This window comes from Trachinotus anak, unplaced genomic scaffold (genome assembly GCF_046630095.1).
Source record: "Trachinotus anak isolate AG129_WGS33_773 ecotype Australia unplaced genomic scaffold, CSIRO_AGI_Tana_v1 ptg000013l, whole genome shotgun sequence".
Lineage (NCBI taxonomy): Eukaryota > Metazoa > Chordata > Actinopteri > Carangiformes > Carangidae > Trachinotus > Trachinotus anak.
Window position 1 is genome coordinate 21076216 of NW_027273864.1, and position 23498 is coordinate 21099713.

The 23498-nt window shown below is 40.6% G+C and overlaps 1 protein-coding gene and 1 long non-coding RNA gene across 7 annotated transcripts in view; one reads left to right on the top strand and one right to left on the bottom strand.

Moving 5' to 3' along the window:
• Window positions 1-23498, bottom strand: part of ppp1r16b (protein phosphatase 1, regulatory subunit 16B) — an 83244-nt gene that overhangs the window by 49054 nt on the left and 10692 nt on the right. Inside the window, exons 1-3 of one of the 4 annotated variants that reach the window (XM_071493633.1) lie at window positions 8672-8871; window positions 8381-8511; window positions 6971-7384 (exon numbers count right to left, since the gene is read on the bottom strand). In XM_071493633.1, coding sequence (XP_071349734.1) covers window positions 6971-7238 — 268 coding nt within the window. In that variant the 5' untranslated portion in view covers window positions 7239-7384; window positions 8381-8511; window positions 8672-8871. Of the gene's footprint in view, window positions 1-6970; window positions 7385-8380; window positions 8512-8671; window positions 8872-13669; window positions 13787-23498 lie in introns of those variants that run through there. The other 3 variants (XM_071493629.1, XM_071493631.1, XM_071493630.1) reach the window with 3 other exon arrangements.
• Window positions 13153-23263, top strand: LOC139630319 (uncharacterized). 3 transcript variants are annotated; one of them, XR_011693148.1, is made up of 5 exons: window positions 13153-13640; window positions 13723-13795; window positions 14227-14337; window positions 14909-15066; window positions 15172-16978. It is a non-coding gene; the product is annotated as an uncharacterized lncRNA (long non-coding RNA). The 3 variants fall into 3 exon arrangements; XR_011693147.1 differs by lacking the exon at window positions 15172-16978 and adding an exon at window positions 19815-23263 and having other exon boundaries at window positions 13154-13640; XR_011693146.1 differs by having other exon boundaries at window positions 13160-13640; window positions 14909-16978.

A 23498-nucleotide genomic window follows, 5' to 3' on the forward strand; every position in this document is an offset into this window, starting at 1 on the left:
TTAGTTAACTGTGCTCAGCTCATTACTCCGACAGCCTCTAACGAGCATGACATCTGAGTGGGGTTCTCCATCAGAATTACACCATTACTGCATTATTCATTTGACAGACACTTTTTTTTCGATGTGACTAAAAAAAAAAAGCCTTCAACCTCAACAGGAACAAGAAAAGCTTCTCAATCAAATATCCTCATTGTTAAAGATATGAGACACCATGAGGTGTCGAGAAATGGAGCCTTATTTTTGTGACAAACTTAATTGAGTGCTTCATCTCTTTCCCCCCATTAAACCTTACAACAACACTCAATTTGTTTCCACACCCAGCTCTAATGAAAAACAGCTCAGTGAGGTTCTGTTTAGCACAATGCCGCTTTGAGCTAATTGTTAACATCAGCATGCTCACAATGACAATACTAATGTGTTGATATTTAGCAGGTATCATGTTTACCATGTTAATGATCTTAGCTTAGCATGCTAGTGTGGGCCCTGTTAGAAATCTGACAACACAAGAGACGGAAAGGATCATGTACAGCTAAACATGTTTACTATGTCTAAAACAGAATTTAATGCCAATTCATCAGAAGTATTGTGAGCAGTAAATAAGGCGGTGGGAGCGTTCCTCTGACTGACACAGGGGTAAGGTTAATGGAGTTTAACTGGAGGTCGAGCCAACCTACAGGAAAGACAGACTGTTACCTCCTGAAAATGGAAACCACACCAGGAAATGTCGGATGGACTAACACGCACACATAAATTTGGTCCCTGACAATTGATCCACCAACTGGACATTTAAACACAGCACTCATGGCAGTCCTGTGTGTTTTGTTTGTTGTTTTGTGTAGGGGTGGGTGGATCGATCCCCAAAATATCAATTCAACAGATACTACAATACATCTAGTTTTTTGAAGATCGATTGTAGCGTCAATGTGATTGATACCAGTCTCGGTTTCTCTCTTCTATGATGGACCCAAGAGTAGAACTGTCTGTGCAAACAGTGTTCAGTTGTCTTGAGCCCATAGAAGTGCGTACACTCTTTGCTTCTTCACTGCTGTTGTCATGTTGTGTGCTCTCAAACACGCTCTGCTGTGCACACCCTGATTTACCAGCTCCTATCGGACACATGAATGCAGCCATGGCTGAACGAAGGAGGAGCATCGTATGGAGATATCTTACAACTGTAAATGAAAACATTGTGAACAGTTTTGTAAGAAGGCTGTTCGCTACTGTAGAAACATCACCAACTGCATAAACACTTCACTGTCCAGGTACCTTGAACACTTGAGTCAAATGTGATCTTCAGCGTTGGTTTATGTTACACTTTCAAACTGCAATTGCATCAAAGTACATTAGCTGATTTTAATAATAAAAAGTCGGTATTGACAAACAATGTTTGGTCTATATTACTCTGTATCGCCGACCCCTAGTCTGTGGATAGACTGTATTGGTTTTGAATGACCAGTGTCTTGAAAGCTGTTGCTATGGATGTTTCACTACATGTGTTCATTTCAGAAAATACTTCTTCCACACAGAGAAGAACCAACACACAGATCCTACTGACAGTCTTGGATTTTCAATCTAATTTCCCATCAAACACCATTAGAGGGGTTGCTTAAATCTCCCCACTGGCATTTGAAAGCAAGAGTAAAGGTTAACTAACACACTGTGTCTTAATGTATTTCCCCCTATAGAAAAAAAAAAAAAGACAGACAGCTGGAGCAAGAAAGAACTGAGGAGCGAGTAAGAAACAAACAGACATCTCTGTCAAACATCAGTGTTTTCTTGAAAACCAGTTGCGTCAGATGCAATTTTTTATTTATTTTTTTTTTGTTTCTGTTGCGTTTGTCTTCTCTTCACTCTGCTCCTGTGTGTCTTTTTAATGCCACCATATGCCTAGGAGCAGCTAAGCCTATCGAAGGCCTCTGAGGAGAAGGCCTTACCACTCTAATAAGGCAGCAGAAGAAGACAAAAGCTCCTATGAGACCTAATTTGCACACAAATATCAAGGAAAAAAAACAAAAAAAAACACAGGAGACAAAACCCCACATGAATTCTCCTTTCAAGAGGCCTGGCTTGCTGCTGGAGTATTTTTTATTCTGCAATCTAGTTATGGCTCCTCTGTATTTTTATGGTGGTGATGATATGGCAGAGAAAAAGGTGGTGAACCAAAAGCAAAAGCCACATGGCTAAAAATGGAAGATGGGCCTTAAGTGTGGCTTCTCCAACATGAAGTTACAAGTTGGGATTTTCAGTGAGGAAGAAGTGGCAATTAGTGCGCTGGGTGTTTCCACGTGTGTGTGTGGGTGAATAAATAGAGTCCAGGGATGGGAAACACTGACTAGGTTCATAGAGGGGCAGCTCCAGCTGATGTTCACATGTTCACAGACTGACAGACTGAAGACAACTTCCTGTCCCTTTATTATCCTCATTGTTCGATATTTCATTGCTTTGTCCCTTTAATTGGGTCATTTGTATAAAATGTGCTTATTGTAACTCTCAAAAGCACAACACTTTACTCTCAGTGGTAATTCTCCTATTTGATAATTTGATAATTGGGCTGTATTTATTCCGGGGCCTTAAGCTAGGAGCAGTGTAAAGCCTTTTAAAGGTCCCATTGCTTGTTGGATGGTCAAACGGCTTCAGAAACCCACTCCCCCTCACAGCTTTCCAACTACAATTTGTGTACTTTGTTCTGTATTCACACCGACTTCAGGCCAGCTGTGCTGAGGTGAGAAAGTAAGCATCTCTCTTTCTCCTAACTCTCCATTTTTCATTTGTTACAAAACTTGTTTGTAACAAACAATTTGTCACTTTTCATGTCAACAACCCTTTCCGACACTATGAAGGAAAATGTGCATCAATTATCCCCATATTTAAACAATCACATCTCCCTCTTTGACGGCTGGCTTTTCACGCTGCCTTCAAGTGCGCCTGTCTGGAACAGCATTTAACACTTTTGCCTTCACGTGTGGAATGAACTGGCTCTTTTCTAGCATGACTTAGCTCATCGGGAGCAGCTCAGGGTTTAGTGCGTTGTTTAAGGACCCTTTGAAAATCAGTTGGTGTTACTGAACAACCTGTTCGTCCATGCTACTTTCACGCACTTGCAGTCAGCTAATCACTGGGGTGATTTGATTGCCACCAAATGTTTACCACGACTTGACCTGTCTTAATCATAAATACTGAGCAGTTTTTCGAGTCAGTCTGGATAAGAACATTTGTTTATGTCATGAATGTAAACTTTGAAATGCTGTACTTGTTTTCTTTCAGGTGCATTTTATATTTGTAGGATCCAGTGTTTTAGCTCACTTGAATTGTTCAGTTTTCCCCTTTTTCCACAGAGATTTGTGACTCCTTCATTCATGTTTGAGCTGTTTGACAATTTTATCAGATAATACAGCAGTGTTACGAGGAAATGTCAGGTCAGTCCGTACTCTGCGTATGTGTATGTGTTGACTGTCCTTTCTGACCCCACTGCAGGATAGCAGGTCTCTGGAGAGGGGAAAACCTATCAGTCTCAATAGCCACAGAGCTGCACAGAGAGACACTGAGGTGCTTCACAGTAATTTCACAGTCATCAGCCCTCATCAGCGTGAGAGGGCAGAGGGTTCAGAGAGGTGGCAGCCGGAGGGCGAAGAAATAGGTTCAGACTCAGACTGCAACCCATCCCATTCAATCTCCTCCTACTTATTCTTTCCTTTCTCGTCCCCTCATTTTAAAGTCTCTTCACGGTTTCTCTGGCCAGCGCACAGACACTTATTTACAACCAGAAACACAAACTGTGTTCATTTACATACATGCAATCTCAAATATCCACATGAACACTTTCTTGCTTCCTCCTCTGTCCTTGTGACACTGTGTCCTCTGCGGCTTTACTATATCTGTATCTCCTCACGGCCTGGTGAGTCTGCTCCCACAGCTTCCAGTGAGGAAGTTATAATGACAGGGACACTGTAGTTCAGAGAGGAAGGAAAACACACACACATACACACACACACACATGCACGCACACACACAAATATACACACTTCAACACCAGCACATAAACACGCACACCTGCGAGTAAAATGATCTCAGCTTCAATGACACCATCTACTGTTCACGATACAGTTAATCTTACAAAGTGCACACGAAAAAGCAAATATCTCACCTGTAAAACATGCCTGCCAATAACCCCACACACACACACACGCGCACACACACATACACCCATTTGTCAGTGTGTGCTTACACACATGACCTCCAGTCAACCCAACGATACTGTGACTGCAACCACAGAGAAAAAATAAAAGAGCAGTGGAAGACTCACTTGTCCGCTCCTACCAGCCAGGGATTAAACAGGAGTCCGTCCAGCCAATCCAACCTCTCATCTTATTACAGCCCTGATGTCAGCAGAGTCAACCTCAGGTCAAAGTCAATCTCAATCTCTGTGTTTGTTTTTACTTCTCCCTCCCTCTCTCTCCACCTTTCCTTCTATTGATACAAAAAAAGCAGATGATGTGTGGCTCCTTTTATTCCTGTCCCCATCAGTAACTTTCACCAGTCATTGTTTTTTTTGTTTTTTTTTCGCAGATTAAGGGTCTAAGTTTCACCATTGATGCTATTTATCAAAGATGCTTGAAATAAATTCCATTGTGATCCATTTTAATTTCCTTCCCTCTTTTTACATGACCTTCTTTAAAAATGGATGCACAAGACAATCTGTGATAGTGTCAAATAATATTTTTTGTAAAAAGAATCTCAGAGCCTGTGAACAGTGCGCTGGAGCAGCATAGCGTGTGGAGTCATGATGCCTGATTGAGCATTTGGGGACCAGAGGGAATGAGAGAGGAGATTATCAGGCTCCTGAGCTAGCCAGCTGCCACTGGAGCTGTGTGGGCAACACTACATCCTGCCTCCATTTCTTTTTATCTGTCTGCCTCTTTCATGGTCACCCTCATTAAACAGCACTGATAGCGAATGTGTCTATGCCCGGGCACTGTCAGCGGTAAGGAGAACTGACAAAGCTGCTGCATATCAGTGATACAAAGCAAAGCGAAAGCAAAGAAATCTGCTCCCAGTGTGTCCAAATGGGCTGGTGCATTATTTCAGATGTTTGCAAATTACATGCAATGTGACTTTAGTCATGCTGAAAACTTACAATATGTTTATTATTTACATTACTGGGCTTCACAGCTGTGAGACTGAAATGATTTCATTACTGATTATATCAAATCATGCTCTAAACAACAATATAGGGTATACAACAGTATGTTCCCCTTTATTTTTTGACATCAGTCCTCTTGCACATGCAGTTTTGCACAAAGCTGTGCAGAGATGCTCCGCCATTTTTCACAGAGGCATCTTTTCAGCTGCTCTTCGCTGGAGGGCTTTTGTTGCTGGGTTTCTATTTGAGTCAAGTCAAGGGACGTTATTGGCCAGGTCACCTCTTTTGTGATTTCTGCAGTGTGTTTGTGGATCATTGTCACACTGTAAAATTCCTCTCCTGCCAAATGTCTTGAGACTAGGAGTCATCTTTCCATTCAGTGTTTGGGTACATACACTTGCAGTCACAGTGCCAACTCTAAACATTATCTCTACCATATGCAGAGTATATTACTGGGGAGCTGCTATGGATAAATATTTCATTATCATGAAAGTATTCTTAAATGAGAGCATACCTTATTACTAAACACATATTTCCTGCAACTGAACGTAAATAAGTGGATGTCTTGCATGCCTGGTGACCTTGTGGTTTTTCAGACAAACATAAAAGACATGCATGAGCCACAACATCCATGTTCAAAGTCTAAGTGGCTCAGCAGACTTTCTGGTAACTACACACAGCACAGCCATGTACTGTACAGCAATAACCTGTTAATGCTGCTCAGACCATTTCCAAAACCTTTCACACAACAGCACCTCTCTCCGTGTGTAATGAAGCAGCAGCACAATCAGCAAAAGCAGCAACATATCTGATTAAACTTATGGATTTTTCTCAGTTTGTAAAGAGTTTTTCCTTTTTAACCCAGTTAGGTGATGTCATTCTACTGCCAATCTTAATTTAGGTTACACATGATGGTAAAACAGATGATAGAAACAGGCCATCCAGACAACACAAATCCCAAGCCTTCCACTGACTCTCACTCCAGCTAGAGTTTATACATGCCAGTTCACAGTCCGTGAGCATGTGCATACGCGTGCACGTGTAAGTGTGTGTACGCAGCATAGAGCTGCTTCTGCTCTGTAAGAAATGCTACGAAAAATGCAGCATACGGTTGTTTCCATATCTTTAAAGACAGTTTGCACAAGCAAAGAATGGATAGTAGCAAAGCTATTTGAAATGATAAAAAAAGAGTTCAATCTAATTTCAAGTTAAGTTGAAGTTGAATTAGATGCCATATCTAAACAATAAGCAGCCTGTTATCATTCCTGCATCGCTGACGCACTGTTAGCACTGCCACAGCATCATGGGACTGTTTGTACTGGAGGAAAACAATTATTATCTCCAAATAGGAGGGGCACCATCCGTAGAAATTTTAATTAAAAGACTGGCAGAGTTTCATCTCAGTGTGACAACTTCATTATTTCTCAATGATAAAACAGTCTTCTAGCAGAACAAATTCAGTTCGAATGGAGTGACTTCCTCTGGCAGTTTAAGTGGGCAAGCCCAGCTAATCGTTTTCCTGACCTTGGCATTTTGATATCCAGCTGAAGTAGCGAGGTGAGGCTGAAATTAAAGTAATTATTCAAATGTGGCGTCACTGAGCTTTGTGTCGAGTTTCACTCTGAGCTTATGAACCAAACCCCAGCACATATTTTTAGTTAGTTGCCTTGTTACAAGAATAAATCTACAGCAGTTGTATTTTGTGTGCCCACTGGTCATGTGTGTCAAGTGCCCTTGTGTAGCTTGTGTCTGCATTCTCTACTTTCCCCATGAATCTACGCTTCTACTTTCTAATTTGCACACATCATAAATATCCTTTACTGCCCCTACCTTCATCTGGATCATTCCTGGCCGAGGCCTCCAGAAGCGCCACGCTGGCGGCAAACGACACATGCCTCTTGGACTCTATTTGCTGGAGGTTGTTGGCGTTGCGTCCCTTCTTGTCTGCCTTTCGCTTCTTGTTCTGCATCTCCTTCTCGTACACGGCCCATCTCTTCAGCTGCTGTGTGCGGCGTTTTTGAGCCGCCCGCAGCCTCTCCAGACTGGGAACCTTGTCCAGCTGCTGCAGCTCCTGGATCAGCTCCAGGTGGTTGGCCATGACGCCAGGGGAAGGGACAGCGGTAGTGGGTGATGGTGGAGGGGCGAAATTAGGGGGAGAATGTATTTTTCTAGCGAGGGCTGCACCTTCGGCTGTGGCCTCCTCCCATCATCATCATCATCCTCCTCTCAGCTGTGGTAAACTTCCTGAGCAAGGAGACAGAGAGAGAGAGAAGCTGAGCCACTGCTCATAAAAATATCAGCCACAATCTTTTACTACTTGGAACTTAAATAAATATGTCAGTAAATAAAATGTGGAAGTAGTTTGAAGCAGTGTAACACTTCTAGTAAATTTTGGCCACTGGAGAAACATTGACATTTTAAAGTGAGCATGGCCGGATGAACCACAGAAAAGTGCACAGAGATGCATTTTGGTGGCCTAGTTAGAAAGATTCAAGTTCAAGTTGCCATGCAGCACTGGGGCTTGTTTTCTTGTTGTCTCACTGTTTCCTGTCTTGTCTAATGTGATGCAAAAAATATGTAAATAAAATCATATATTTCTGTTCTATCCAACAGTGAGGTTCACATCAAGGTTAAACAAAAATAAAAGCAGTATTATATTCCCGTAACTGCTCTATTTTCTTGCATTAATGTGCATGATTTTCCAAGCATCAAGATGATGCCTTTTAGGGTTCAGTTAAGAGGACAAATGTACGTTCACGAGAATGGAGGCCAATTTCTCTATTTTTATCTAAATGACTGAGCATGGGTTGCAGTCTCAATTTTCCATTTGCTTCGTGAGCCGTTATAGACCTCTGTCTACCATCCTGCACGAAGGTTAACCGCTTCCTGAATGCTACAAGTAGTCGGCGGGGTGTTGAGAAACTGATAGAAGAGAAAATAAAAAGGCAGTAGGGCAGTGAGCTGAAGCGGGGATTTTTCATGTCATTGTTAGCTTGATGTACTTTGGCTGACTGTACACACCAACAAAAGGCTCTTTTTTTCTGTTTGACAACTTAGCTACATTGTCAGTGACATAACAAAAAAAAAACATTTTTAGCTTCGTAGCATTTTTAGAGCTCTGCCACGAAGGCAGCAAACTGGATGTTCAGTGATTCTATAGAAATCTAAAAATCAAGGCAGAAGCATTCAAATTCAGACCTTAACAGAGTAAGATACAGTACATGCAGAGTAAATACATACATGTTGTATTTCGTGGTGATGATGAGTGATTGAGACCACTTCCTTTGAACAGCACTCTTAACAATGTACGGACATTTTAACACTGCAGCCAGAAAACATTCTCCTGATAAAAGTCCAGCCCTTCCTAATCACTTAGCACGCAAACACGCACACACGCACACACGCACACACACACACACACACACACACACACACACACAAACAAACCAAAACACATTACATTTCACACAATTTCCATAGCTTTAAAAACAAAACATGGATGTTTTATGAGTGAAACATGCTCTTACTTACTATTTCACACATGCTGATAAATATTTCTTTATGTCGCAGCCGCTTCACTAACAAAACCTTGCAGTCCAGCAGCATCGCCTGATGAAACGTTCCACAGTGCGATGTGCTCCTACGTCTAGTCTGTCTGTCACACACACACCTTATACTACATTTCCTTTGCAGTTCTACAAAACACCTACATAACTGCTAAAAACATGGACAGGAAACAAGCACTTCCTACAGCATCAGTTTCAGACCTCAGTTTACCAGCGCAGCATGTTTGTGTGCTCAAGTGAACAGACGTCATACGTAACATTATCAACAGGCAGCCAAGTGAAGAACTCAAAAAGGCATCCAGGCGTACACATGCAACCAAACGGTTTACTCTTAAACCTTTAGATGCAGAAAAGTTTCCAGCACAAAGATGCAGGAGACGTCCTTCACTTTCAGATGACAGTGGGAGATCGAGACTATAAGAGCTTGTGTGAAAGAGCTGAGAGGTGTCTTTAACGCAGCAAACTGCTTTACAGCAAATGATTTGTAAAGACAGGATCAGGATCCAAAGGTCGATCACAAGGGGATTAGCAGCATGGTCTCAAATTATTCTGGAGGAATTTCAAACTAAAGCTGTCAGCAATTTTTTTTTTTTTTTTTTTTTCCCCCGTAAAGTGTTTCAAGGAAGACAGCCGGCAGACGCACGAATGCAGAGTGCTGAACAGTCTCTACGACAGTTTCATTTGTTGGTTTGAATAAACTTCTGTCAAGATTTATGATTACCGGGGTGAGAAAAAAAATCTGAGCCGGCAGAAATTAAAAAGATATGAATTCAGTAATGGCAATGTGGAAACTTTTCTCTTTTTGGTAGGATTTTTAAGATCTCCCTAAATTCTGGTCATCATGTCAACATTTATTATTTTGTCTACTTTCAAATGTCTATCATCAACATACCTTGCTTGACATAAGCAATAAATATGTCTACCAGTATCTCTATCATACCCTAACTGATAGTTATTTAGTTATAATTCATCTTAAATTTCTTGTATGTAAATATATTCTGAAAGCACCATTGCTGATCCACATTACTTATTAATTAGTCATAAATACTGTGAAATTGTTTGTTCTGTCAGCGTCACCTGTTCCTGACACACTGCTCCTGCACTCATAGAGACACATCCATTCAAGAAACAGACCTTTCAGCTCATCTCATGCCGCTGTCAGTGAAAAGGTTATAAACAAGGCCACACACAGCTCCTGTGCATTACACTTAACAATTTACTATGAGTAACATTTGCCTGGAAAAGTTTTTTACTGGCTTATTTTACCGGTAAAATTAAGGTTTCTTAAGCAGAACTGAAACTAAAAACTCAGTCATTCTTCTCTGGCGTAGGAGATGGCTTTATGAGGAAACTGATAACATAATAAACTCCCCACAGCATTGAAAACACACACATATGTTTGCAGAGGTGGCCACAAACAACTGAAAAACTGATTAGAAATAAAAACCTACTGTAATAAAAGATAAGAGGTTTTTGATTGGCTGACAATTGTCGGTTAAAACTAATTAAATCTTTTTTGACGCTTCAAACCTAGTTGACTGTTCAAAAATAATATTTGTGATAATACACTCTGATACTGATATATAAATATATAAGATATCTAAGCATTTATTCCACTTTGCATTGTTGAGATTGTTGCCAGATCAAGTGATAAACTTGAATGATTAAAAGTAAAATCAATAAGATTCAAGTTACAAAACAACTATGCAACATTATAATACCAAGTTTCCCCACAGGGATCGTAACTACAGCACACAGGGAAGAGGATCCAGGAAAAGGCCAACGAGCAAACTGGGTCTAACAGTCACTACAACTCCAGACTGCTGACATCTATAAAACATTTTTCATGACATGCTTTATTTTACAACCTGCTGGATTTTACAAGATAAAAGGTTCCTCTGAATGGGAGACAACATTTACCCCTCTCTCTCTTTTGCTGTGAGAGGTGAGCACAGCGTGCAAACTGAATTAACTTCAGACAAAACGTGTGACAAACAAGAAACATCCCGTGGGTTGTTTTTAGCTTTCTTTGATGGTCAATGGCATTAACTCCGGGAATATGAAACCCAGGAGCTACTGCAGATCAAATCAGGGGAATCAGAGAAGAGGTAATGATATTACTCATACATGCACACACACACGCACACACACAAACAAGCAAAAGTAAAGCCACAGAAAAAAACAACACAATCAGCATTAATCAACCACTGATAACCAAAATCATTTTATCAGCCATGTTTCTCCAAACATTCTGTTCAAGACTCGGTTCGACTCGAATTTTACACATATGGCATCGACAGATAATGATCACAGCATAATGTCCAAAACAATTAATCGGTCTTATACGAACTAACACCAGAAATCACACATTTCCTTCGAGGGGGTTTCACGATGTGTACAGCATACAACACCCTCTATCCTTAGACCCTGATATAATAAAAGACTAGATTGACTGTCTGTCTGTTACATACAAATTGGCAAAATCACAGTTTCATAGTGTCCGGATGAAGAGGCCTTGTTTTGACCAACAAGGATAAATGAGACATGACATAAAACAGACATAAGCGTAAAATCATCATGTGTGGTATTAACCAGTAAACCATCAAACTTTAACCCCCACCCCCACCCCCACCCTGAGTACTGAGTACAAACTGAGTACTGTATCATGTATACACAGCAGCAGGAGACCAGGACTATTTCTGTGAGCTCTCCCACCTTGTTTTTACATTCTGATTAACTACCTGATTATTGCCCACTCATGGAAAACAACAATCATCGGATGGGGAGGATGCCGTCAAATCAGCATGAACTTTTCCAAGAGGAACACAGATCTTTAGACTGATATCCATGTTTTACTCCCCCACGAGCGCCAAAACTACACGAGTAGCACAGGGCAACAAGCTGCTGCACCACCACTCTCTTGATAGGAAACCAGCGCCTGAGTAAGCACAAAACCGCTTCACTGTTTATCACGTCTTGCCAGCTTAAGCTGTTATCGTGGTGCGAAGAAAGTTTCCATTTGACTGTTTCACTGAAATATTGACTGACGGCTCCGTGAGACAGCTTCTTAAATTCAAGAGGGAAGCTCGCTGTCTTGTTTCTGTAACCTTAACAACAGGTGAACAAGGGAAATGACGTTAGCATAGCCTTTAGCATTTTTTAAAACAGCTGAAGATAGAAGAGAATAAATCATTTGCAGCCCCAAGGGGAGATTCTCTTGCCCATTAAGAGATTCAGCAGCGCATGAAAAACAAACAATGCAAACACTTTGTGTACTCGATGTGATGTCCTCGCACGAGGCAGAAGACAAACTGTTTGAAGATATGTAAAACACGGGGAGCCGTGGGCACTGTAAGCCCTCTGGTGATATCACAGTCGGTCCCCGGAGCCAAAGCAGCAAATCACAGATTGACCTCAATCAGCTCCCTGGTTGCAGATAAGAATGTTACACTGTGTATTTCACATTCGTAGGAAAAAAAGCACAACCTAAATTTTACACCGATTCTTTGAAAAAGCAGGGCAGACAGTGAAGCACCAAGCAGCTGCTGCTATCAATGAACTGCATTTATGCCCACAGCAAATCACCAATACAGTGCAACAATTACTAACAATTTTTCCTCTAGTTTTGTCTGTTTTTCATTCAGGTTGTTGTTTTCATAAATTACTGGCTGCCGACATATTACAAAAGCTCTGCTGTGTTTGTTGTGATTACAAGATCACAAAAATGCAACCGGCCCTCACACTGCTGAATAAAACATAACTGGTTTGGACTTTAACAAAAAGAAAAAAAAAAAGCAGTTTCTTTGCCTCACAAGACAAAAAAAAATATATCTTTCAGAAGCAGACTTTCCATTTTACCTTTCAGTCTCAAAACTTAATTGATTTTTCTTGCTAAAAGTCAGTTTCTCATATCATCTGCTGACCTGCCAGACCAGAACATTAAGAAGAGGTACAGGCAGAACAAAAACAGAATATACCAAACAAAGTTTTTCCAAGGTAAATAACTCAATAGCCTGTTGTTATCAGCTTGAAGCCATTTACTACATCACACTGAGCCAACTGCATCAGGAAGCTGGAGGAAAGGAAAGGGTGGTTTAAATATTTCGCCTGTCATGGCCGCCTGACGGTTCAGTACAAAGGCATCTGTCACTGAGCATTCAGGACATTATGATCCATTTTCTCCTTTTCATCACTGACAATTATAACACGCCTTTGTGTGTTCATGAGTTCCCACACTTATGAGGACTGAACGTCCTCTCAAGGACAAAAAAACTAAACCAAAACTTTTAACCAGTCCTCACTCGATTAGAGGAGCTGTTAGACTAGAGGTGAATTTAAGGGGTGTGTGTGTGTGTGTGTGTGTGTGTGTGTGTGTGTGTGTGTGTGTGTGTGTGTGTGTGTATGTAGCATCAGCTTTAAAGCACTAATATCTCCACAAACCACATGGATTGAGGTCATTCTGGATCTTTCATCATCATTATGGAGCTGATTTGGCACTGAGGGCAATACACTATAGACATATAGATAATGGCAGGACAGCACAGTACAGCACATAATGCACCAGGATTTCATCTGAACCACTTATTAATATTAACTCCACATTCAACGCTTCCCACACATAGTTTCCACTCCACATGCCCCTGAAACTACAGGTACACGTTTGTAGGAGCATAAACATTTAGTCATTCATTCTGACGAAGCATGTCCAACTCAAGGTCCACTCACTCCTAACAAAAGAGTCTGTGGATACATCTCCATGACAACTGGGCAAACTGACTAAACTGAAAAATGCTGCATTCACCTGCTCCTCGGATGGTCCCATTTCCCAGCTTGGGTAGTCGTTCTTCCGACTTCACTGTGTTCATGAGCAAATATTTGCCAACTTTCTGGTCAGAAACTAATTTTCGATTATTCCACCACCATGTGAATGCAGGGTAAGTCAATAACAAACTTTGATACTCACACAAGAAGTCCTAAAAGTGATAAGGATAAAGTCATCAGCTCCTATGTCAACAGATCCATCTCTGTGACGACTGAGCAGAGTCCAGCCAGTGATGAAGATTGATGAGGGTGAAAGCAACTGAAAAAGGTAGCAAAAGAAACAGGACTGAGTCGGGTTTTGCACTTTTGTACTTTTTCTAATGTCAAGCATGAACTTCAAGACATCAAGTTTTTAAGTTTTTAGTTTCAACATTCATCATTTAGGCAACCGCTGTGACATTTACTGGTTATTTTCAAAAAAGCATTTGTGCAACAAGAACAGACATTTTCTAATTTTTTGCCATGGAGGAAAAGAGACGGAGCTAACCCTAACCAGGATGGAAATCCTTAGGATTACAGCTTTGATAACCACGCTGCTTTGTCACCTTTTGCACATTCAGTACATGAAAATGTGAAAAAAAATGCAAAGTACTGGTTTTTGGAGTAGCACTAAGAAAACAGTGCCAACAATATCAGACATTGACTCTGCAACTGGATGTTTTATCTATAATTGAAAGGCCACGCTTTCTCCAATTTTAGGATCTCTCTACCGTCCAAATACATCCAGTGAAGTCATTCTGTGGAAAAAGTTCACAAGGAGTTGAACAAGTCAACAGAAAGTTCATTCCAAAATAATGAAGGCCATGCAAGGTAACCAGTCTTACCGTCCTTTTCTTAGAATTTAAAAATGCATTTGAATCCATGTGAATTTTCAAGCAGAAGTCGGTCAATCATGCTGAATGTTTTTGTCTGAGTGCCAACAGTATCAGTGTCCTGATGCAGATTATTTTAGAGGGATAATACATTAATATCAATACTTCATATTCTCTCATATATGTCCTCTTCATTGCCTTATCAAAACATTTTAAATGAGGAAGGTTAACTATACTCAATCGCTTCCTTTTATCCCATTCATCTTAAAAGAGGAGAATATGACAAATAAAAGATTGACAAAAACAGGGTGGAGGTCAAAAGGTTTTTTGCTAAGCATGCTAAGCATGCTTACATCTCAATTCAACAGCTAATAAAAGACTTTTAATAACACCTCAAATGAAGACCATATCTTTTTAAAGACTTCCCATTCAGTCACTTTCACCCATTAAAAATGTCTAATATCTTTATAAATGTCTGCGTTTTGTAATACAGATGTGATTTTCATAACTACAATGATCATTTTCCTGAAGTAGTTAACATATCATCCTTACAAACTGTTTAACTCCAGACTGCAACAAAGAGGTGCAGAGTCCCACAGTTGCCCTCTCAGCTTTAACGAACAGCAGGAGCTGCTTAGGTATAAAAACGCTACCCACTGAGGCTGTGACCCCGCCAATCAGCAGCTCGCCACGAAGAAGGCCTGGAGGACTGGACCAACAAAAAAGAGTCAGTGAATGTGTTTGTGTTGTGTTTCCTGAGCTTCTGGTGAAGCTTTCGTACTTTCGCTGTCGCCTCTCTCCTGCTCACAGTTTCATCATCTGCTGTTACAAGGAAAAACGCTAATGCTGTTATCAGTCCCCGCCTGGCGAGAGCAGATGAAGAGACAAACGTGTGCACAGGCAAAGACCAGGGACCAGGCAGCAAGAGGAAAACACGCCTGGGAAAAGAGTACATCTACAGTAAAACGAAGGGGAGGTGAAATCAGATGTCTATTAGTCAAACCAAAAGTAAATCAGCAACAATTTCAATGATTATTTTAAAAAGGCAAAAATGCCAAAAAAAAATACTTGTGTGTTTTCTACTTTCTCTTTTTTATGAGACAGCTAATATTTTTGGGTTTTGGACTGTCGGTGGACAAAATGAGTTTTCCTGATATCTAATAGATCTTACAATTCATCATCAATCATGAAAATAATCTTAAGTTTCTACACCAACAACAAACTTCACACTGTAAAGACGTGCTGCTGAAATAGTTAATTAACAGTCAAATGCAATGAATGAAAAAAAAACACTGAAGGTTCCCTGTACACTATGGCAACAACTAATCATTATTTTCAGTATTGAGTAGTCTAGCCATTATTTTATTGATTTATTGATTTATTGATTCATTGATTAATTGCTCTGTATCTAAAATGTTTGTGAAAAGTGCTGATTACAGAGCCCGAGATTATATGTGAAAATATCTTGTTTTGAGTGACCAACAGTCTAAAACCCGAAGATACTCAGTTCAGTTTGCATTGATGTAAAACAGAGAAAAGCAGAAGATAATCACATTTAAGAAGCTGGTACGGGACTATGTCTGGCATTTCTGCTTAAAAACTGACTCAGGTGATCATCCAACGGGTCGCAATTAATTTTCACCAGTTTGCTGACACACACACAATCACGCTGCACTGCATCACCAATAATGTCAGTATCAGTGCGTGACATTTAGCAGCGAGGAGGCGTGTGCTGTGTCAGGATGCTCCGCGTGGAGACACAGTGGCGGCAGTGTCACACACAATGGTCCAGTGTGTCTGACAGAGTCTGTCTGTGTGTCTGCACTTTGTCTACATGTGTGTGTGTGTGTGTGTGTGTGTGTGTGTGTGTGTGTGTATATTCATGTGAGCTGTACAAACCCCTCTGTGTCATGAGAAAGTGTGTGTACACTGTGTACACATTCCCGCTTGTGAAACGCCAGGACATAAAACCGTGTCCCTCCAGTCTGCCCCCCTCCCTCCCCCTCATACCACCTTCCTTACCCCCACCTCCCTCACCATCCGGACCCATCGTGGCCCCCTGAGCCCTGAGACCCTGTGTTCCAGGCCACTGCTTATGTCTCCAGGTCCCACTAATTCATTTAATCACCTGCTAATGCCGAAGGCGGGCCGGGCTGATTAAAGAGCCCACCGAAACCATTGAGCAGGAGTTACAGCTGTCGTACCAGTGACACGGGCCATCATTCATCGCACAGATACAAGCGCTTCACTGCAGAAACCTTGTATAACTCCAAGATCCTTAATTGCTGGACTAACTTCGTTTCATGGTTGTGAAGTATTGGAGACAATTTCAGTGTTAATCACAGCAAAAAAAAAAAAAAAAAAAAAAAAAAGGAGACCTTTATTACAGGATTTCTTCAAGGTCCTAATGTGAAATAGAGTATTGAGCAGTATATGGCGACGCAAAGTTTCTCTCTCAATCTGTGTTAACTTTTTATGCCACTTTAGAGGATTACAATGGAATTATTTTGTAAGGACATTTGCTCTGAAAGAGCTTGATCCAATTTCATGTTTAAAATGAGCAGCGTAGCCTCTTGGAATGAAACGAAATGACTTCTTCTCATTTCATGATAGGGCTGAACCAACTAAGGCTTTTGCAAATGTTCTGACTTCATTACTGAGCCTTACGAAAGAGAAAGGGCATCAGAGACAAAACCAAATCCACAACATGGGACTTGTGCGGTAATTGTGAGCACACTGTGTCTGTCGCTGGTGCTGGTGAGGGTGAAGGCCTCGGCTGAGATATTACAAAAATTAATGCATAGCCCACGCTATGCATACCAGAAATGCCTCGACACTGTGTGGCATGTAATCACATCTTAATAGGTGCTTAAGAGATGTAGCACACAGAAATATCTTAATGTTCAGTGTCAGTGTGTTTTACACTTAGGAAATTCACTTCAGGACTGAACGGAGCTGATCAGGATATAATCAGTTTCCCAAGTCAGTGACTTTTAGTATTTACAAGATCTATAGGGGCCTAAAATAATAAATCCTGCTTTTGAGTTATAGAATCATTCCAGTTTATTTCAATTTGGGTCTCATTTTTATAGTCTTAACCATCATTTCTATCAGTTATGATAAAACTGTACCTCCCAAAGTCATTTTTGAGATATGGGAACAAACAGGTGCAGAAAACATGAGCAGTCGGTCAACAGTCAACAGTTCAGCCAGATTATCTAAATCACATTATTTGGAGGTAAATCCAAAAGTGAATGCTTCCAAAATATTGCTAATACTTCCTCTCTGCAAAGGAACACTGGGAGCATGCACAACTACGACAAGGGCAGTAGTTACAGATTGAACCAGGAAGTCAGTCTCTAAATTGTGATGCCCTGAATCTAAATCTAACCGGACTGGCCGACTTTTGGCATACATACTTTGAAATGCCCTCATGAATCATTTCAACATAAGATGGACCATATATTGTGTCTAAAAGATGCAAATAACATCTCATCATACTTTTATGTTCTTCTTGTGTCAGCAATCAAAAATATTACAGCATCACATCCTTGTCACAATCACTTTTGGGCAATTCAGTCAACTACCTCCGGTCGGCAGAAAGTCCAGGTGAGGCCCCTTGTTGGCTTAATGAATCATGGATTTGGATACTTCTTGGTTTATTGATGATAATAAATCCAGACAAAGTTTACACTTTATGGAATAATTTTGCCATTCGCCTTTGTCTTCTCTACAAGAAAAGTGGGTGTTTAGGTGTTTAAAGGACGTATGATCATCTGACTGCTCGTTTCTTCATGTTTTCAGCATCTTTTCAGCAACGTTGCCGTGTTCACAGATCTCAGCAATTAACTTGGTGAGCACAATGTCATCATAACTGATAGAAATAACAGCCAAAACTATGAAAAAAGATCTGAGTCATACCAAACCGAAACTTTGCTTTAATGATCAGACAGTGACAGCGGCTCTTAACCTTATCTCACTGCATGTTTTAGAAACTTAAGTTTCACCCCAGAGTCCTCATTAGAATACATCAGCAATTATTTTGGGCCCTGAGCCAGTGATGGAGAAACACTGCACAAAAGGCCAGGGATACAGCACATGGCCATTAAAACAGGAAGCAGTTGGTTTTGACTGAGATTTGACATCTGACCTTTCTGAAAAGCGCGGCCATTAGCCGAAACAAGTGATCCCTGGCCATGTCAGACTGAAGTCACTGGAGTCAAACTGACAGAACGCAGGTCTGTGTTTGGAGAGCCAGGAAAACACACACACACACACACACAGTTACACCTTAAACACAGTGGTAGTCACTATACATTTACCCTACATCTTTAACTGCTGCAGCAGGATTGGCTACAGAGTTCCTCTCAGTGAATTAAATCATGAAAAATATTTAATGCTGTATGATTCGTTCCATTTCATGTCTTTGTATCGTGCATTCATATTCCACTATTATGAATTTCAGTGTGCGGTGCGTGTGTATTAAAGAGTATTCTGATGTAATGTGTTGACGCAATATACAGAATAGACCTTTCTCCCTAATCATAGCTCTGTATGTTAATCTTTGAATCATGCATTTTTTTTGTTTCAACTAAATTTATCACCTGGACAGTTTTCATGTATTTCCCTCTCATGTTCTGTGATTTAAAAGAATGTTTTTCCTCTATCCTGTAGATGTAGAAATAAACATGTAATTTATTTTATGAAAATGCCAATTCTATAATTGTGGATCCTATTAAATCAGCCTTTAGTTCAAATAGGATTAGTTTCTGGACATTTCTTACAGACGCTTCAGTTTTCTCCATCAAATTTTATGAGCCAGTCTGTCAGCTCATACCATCACAGTGTGTTGTGTTGTGTTGTGTTGTGTTGTGTTGTGTTGTGTTGTGTTGTGTTGTGTTGTGTTGTGTTGTGTTGTGTACGTCCGTCTCGGCTGCCTCTGTAGCGACAGCAGGAGCTTCCTTTTTTTTCGACAAAAAGCAGAATGGAGAGGAAACATTGTTACTAAATGGCAGAGGCGTGAAAAGAAAAAGCAAAGTAGCAGCTGCTGCTGTATGTAAACAGATCAACAGAATACACTTCACAGAGCCATAGAGCTCCTCACATACAAACACACACATACACACACACACACACACATTTGACTCAGATCTTAAATAAGACTCAGATCTTAAACTTTGAAGAAATAGTGGATGTTTTGAGTGAAATGAGGCCTCTGGTTTATAGTGCCTAACTGAAACACCACAAATGGCCGACTCTAAATGTCTGAAGACACAAACATGTAATTACACATTTTACACAGTATTGTGCTGTCTTCAATCCAGGTCTTGGTATCATTTACTACTTCTGAGCATTTGTGATGATGCAATACCGGTATGAATGTTCAGTACCTTACTTTCACAAATACAAACATGTTTTTCTACACAAAACACTTGTTTTTCATTTTAACAAAGTTTTGTTTTGCTTTCTTGCCAGGAGCTAGATGGAAAGATTTGATACCACCCACATGTCTATACGGTAAATATGAAGGTACAGCCAGCGGCCAGTTATCTTGGCTCAACACAAAGACCTGGAAACAGGGGGGAACAGACAGCCTGGCTCTGCCCAAAGGTAGAAAAATGCCCCTACCAGCACATCTAAACCTCACAAATTAACATTTGAATCTTGTTTAAGCCATACACAGGCCTAAATAAACATTTTTTAAAAAGCTTAAAACTTTCAACTTTTTTAGTGCAGCAGCCTGACTCTTCAAGAAGAAGAGTACTGTCTTCATTAAATACAATCTAAAATTGGTACAATTATTCCTTCACTGTCTGATCAAAGAATGAGAAATCTAATCTGAGCAGACATTGATGCTGTCAGTATTTAACAGTACTGAAGTTCTTTACACAGTCTTGAATATCAAGATCATTGCAGTCACCTGGTAGACAAGCCTGGGATGGATATTTGTGCTCAGTTTCATGAACATGACGTCATGACAACTGTAAATCTAAACTGTAGAAGAATTGATGCAAAAACGAGGTGTATCTACTGTATGTTGTTGCAGCAATGGACCACTCCTCTATCCAGTCAACAATCCAACTCCTCCCAACTCCTCCCTCTCTCCTTCTTCCTTCCTTCCTTCCTCCCTTCCTCTCAGCCTACCAAGCCTTCACGCCTCCATCCCTCTCTCCCTCGGCGTCCTCTAAGAGGACATTTTTATTCAGTCTGGATTACTTGTCCTAGTTGGCGCTAGGCGTGCTGGTGGGGAGAGAATTTATTTCCTCCACTGGAGCCTTGATTTAAAGCACTCAGGTCAACTTGATTCTGGGTCATTGTCTCCCCTGTCGTAATGAACCAGGGCAGTGTTAGACAGCGAAATGCATATCGACAAACCAAGGTGTTGAGGTGGTGCTGAGGATGCCACAGCTGGACAGCTGCATTCAGAACTGAGCCAAGAAGCATCAGCACTTATTTTGGTAGCTTTAGTTCTTGTGCCCAAACATAATTCAATATTCCACAGAGAAAAACACGAGGCAATAACCTCAACTCAACTCATAAGCGCCCAAATTACATTAGCTTATGTCCACACAAGCCATTTACTTGATGCTTGTAAATATTAAGCCAGCAATCTTGCAGTAAATCTATGTTTCTCTGCCAGGACTGATCCTGCAGGGCCTACTGACCAACATGTTAGTGACCAACATATTAATCACTGCAACACAACACCGCTGGCCCTACACTCAAGCACAGTCCACATTATAATTCCTATTGACCTAATTCATGGTTGTGCTTCGTGCTGCCTGACACAGCCAGGTCAACGCTGCACCAACAGTTCCACCATTGTGCTGTCTTCAATCCAGTATTTAGCCGACACAGGCAAAATCAGGACTCGCCTAAAAAGATTCAACCAAGATTTTAGTTCCACTCTAAGACCCTTTACTTTTTTGAAGTACTTTAGAGAATACCAAATGTCTTAGCTTGTTTAAAAGCCTGCAAGAATACAGAAATACTGTTGTTTAGAAACATTTTCCCAATTATTTTTCAAAAAGCTCTCACATTTCAAGAGCAGTATTTTATGTGAAAGTAGCAGCACTTTGTCTTTTACCATGTATCTATTCTCTTTATTGGGCTGACTGCAATAATTCTACAGCATGTTTCTATTAAAAAAAAAAAAAGCTTTCTAGTCTATGTTAGGTTTCTCTTGTCCCTGCCTTTCTGTCTTGTTCTTGCTGTTTCGAGTGAGGGGAAGCAGCGCCACAGACAAACGATGCTACATACGCCTCATCCTCACAGCTAAAAAAAAAAGCCTGAACAAGCCCAATAATGCCTCTTAAGACATGACAGCCCCATCTACGGACACATGCAGGTGTCAGCAATCATTACTTGGACAGGAATCCAATACTGCACCTGAACTGGCCCTAAAGTAATAACAGCAATTACCTGACACCTTCACTTAATATGGTCTTATGGTCACATGGCATCTGAATCATGGAGGAACAAAACAGAGCATTAGCAGGATAGATTCAAAAAGGAGTTAAATGGGTTCAAACATGCAAAAATGGTAACCAAACAAAAATAACGATTTAGAATGTGCAACAACATCTACATGGACAGACAAACTCAAAGTAAAATGCAATACGCCTCTCTCCACTATGAAGACGTGCTGAGATATGCTATCAATCTATTGCCTTGTTCTTGTGTGGCATGAATAAAAATGAAGCTGCACGATACGGAAGAAGAAAACATCAGCAAAATCACTGTAAGTATGCTCTCCATATGTTCCTCAGCATTCATAAGGGATTCAGAGGATGCTTTTATTCAGATTCTCAGCTCAGACAGATTCATCTTCATCTCGCAATCGTATATCTGCCCAGGATGGTAATAATGTGAGGAAGGACATATGTAAAGAAACTGCGGGTAGACTGAAAACACACATACACAAACCCACTATTTGGCCTGTGTGGGCACAAATTTTTGTTTCATTCGTATCCCGCTATTACTAAATCTCCCAGACTTACAGTCAAACAGGGGTTAAGAGTTGCACGGTTTTTCTTTGTTTAGAATACATATAAACTATAATTTGTTCACTGAATAATCATTTTACCTCTAGATTTTCCATTTGTAGCTTAGCCAGAGACACAAAACTATGTCAACAAATACATCCACAAACATTTGCCATCCCTGAAAAAGGCCACCGCAGCGTCAGCAGCGGGTCAGACGGAGGCCGAAGCCTCAGATTACCCTGCAGACTGTATGCAAACTGAAGGATTTAGAGCACTCTTACTGTACATCTCGTAAACCTCTTTGTTTATCTTTGCTCATGCAGGCTGAGGGGAAAGCCCGATCTGCTGAAGGAGCCTCTGCAACAAATTCAACTTGTATTCTCAGCACTGGTTGCATTTTATTTCATAATGTACCAAAAGGAGATACGCTTCAAAACAGGGCACGAGTTCAGAAATATAAACAAAGAGGATTCAATCTTACCAGAAAGAGGAAAGAACAAGATGGTGAGTGAAATGAACAAACCTCATACAAACCCAACATGGTTTGCACTATCATCATCATCCCTATTATTTTTTGTAGAGGCAATTCTGTCAAGTGCTGTGATGTGCTGGAGATTGTCAGCCTCTTTCCAACTTGCACTTTAAGCTGTTCAGTGTTTTGTTTCCACATTTGCCGCATGTGCGAACAGGACCTGCACTTTTTCTTTTTATAAATACTGCAGCAGTTTTAATGTTAAAGACTTAGTAAGATCACCAGAAATCTTCCTCTGCAGCTCTAGTGAGGACCAAAGCAGCGACATTCCCAGGCAAGGTGACAGTTTTCTTGCCCTGTGGAGTTTTCTTGAAAACAAATAATACTCTTTTTCTAAACAGAGCCAGGTCAAACAAACGCACTGAATGCATATAGAGACGCAGCTAACTATTGTTTTCATTACTGATTTATCTAATTTCTCAATGCTTACGTCAAAGAGTTAGTGAAACAAAATGTTTATGAGTCCAGTGCGTTGTCTTCGAATAACTGTTTCACTTGACTAACTCTAAACCCTCCAGAAGATATTCAATCTATACTGATGACCACAGATGACCTTTACATTCGAGAGGCTGGAGTATGTTTGGCATTTTTTACTTAAAAAATGACTTAAACAATGAATCAATTGTCAAGTACTTTTTTGCC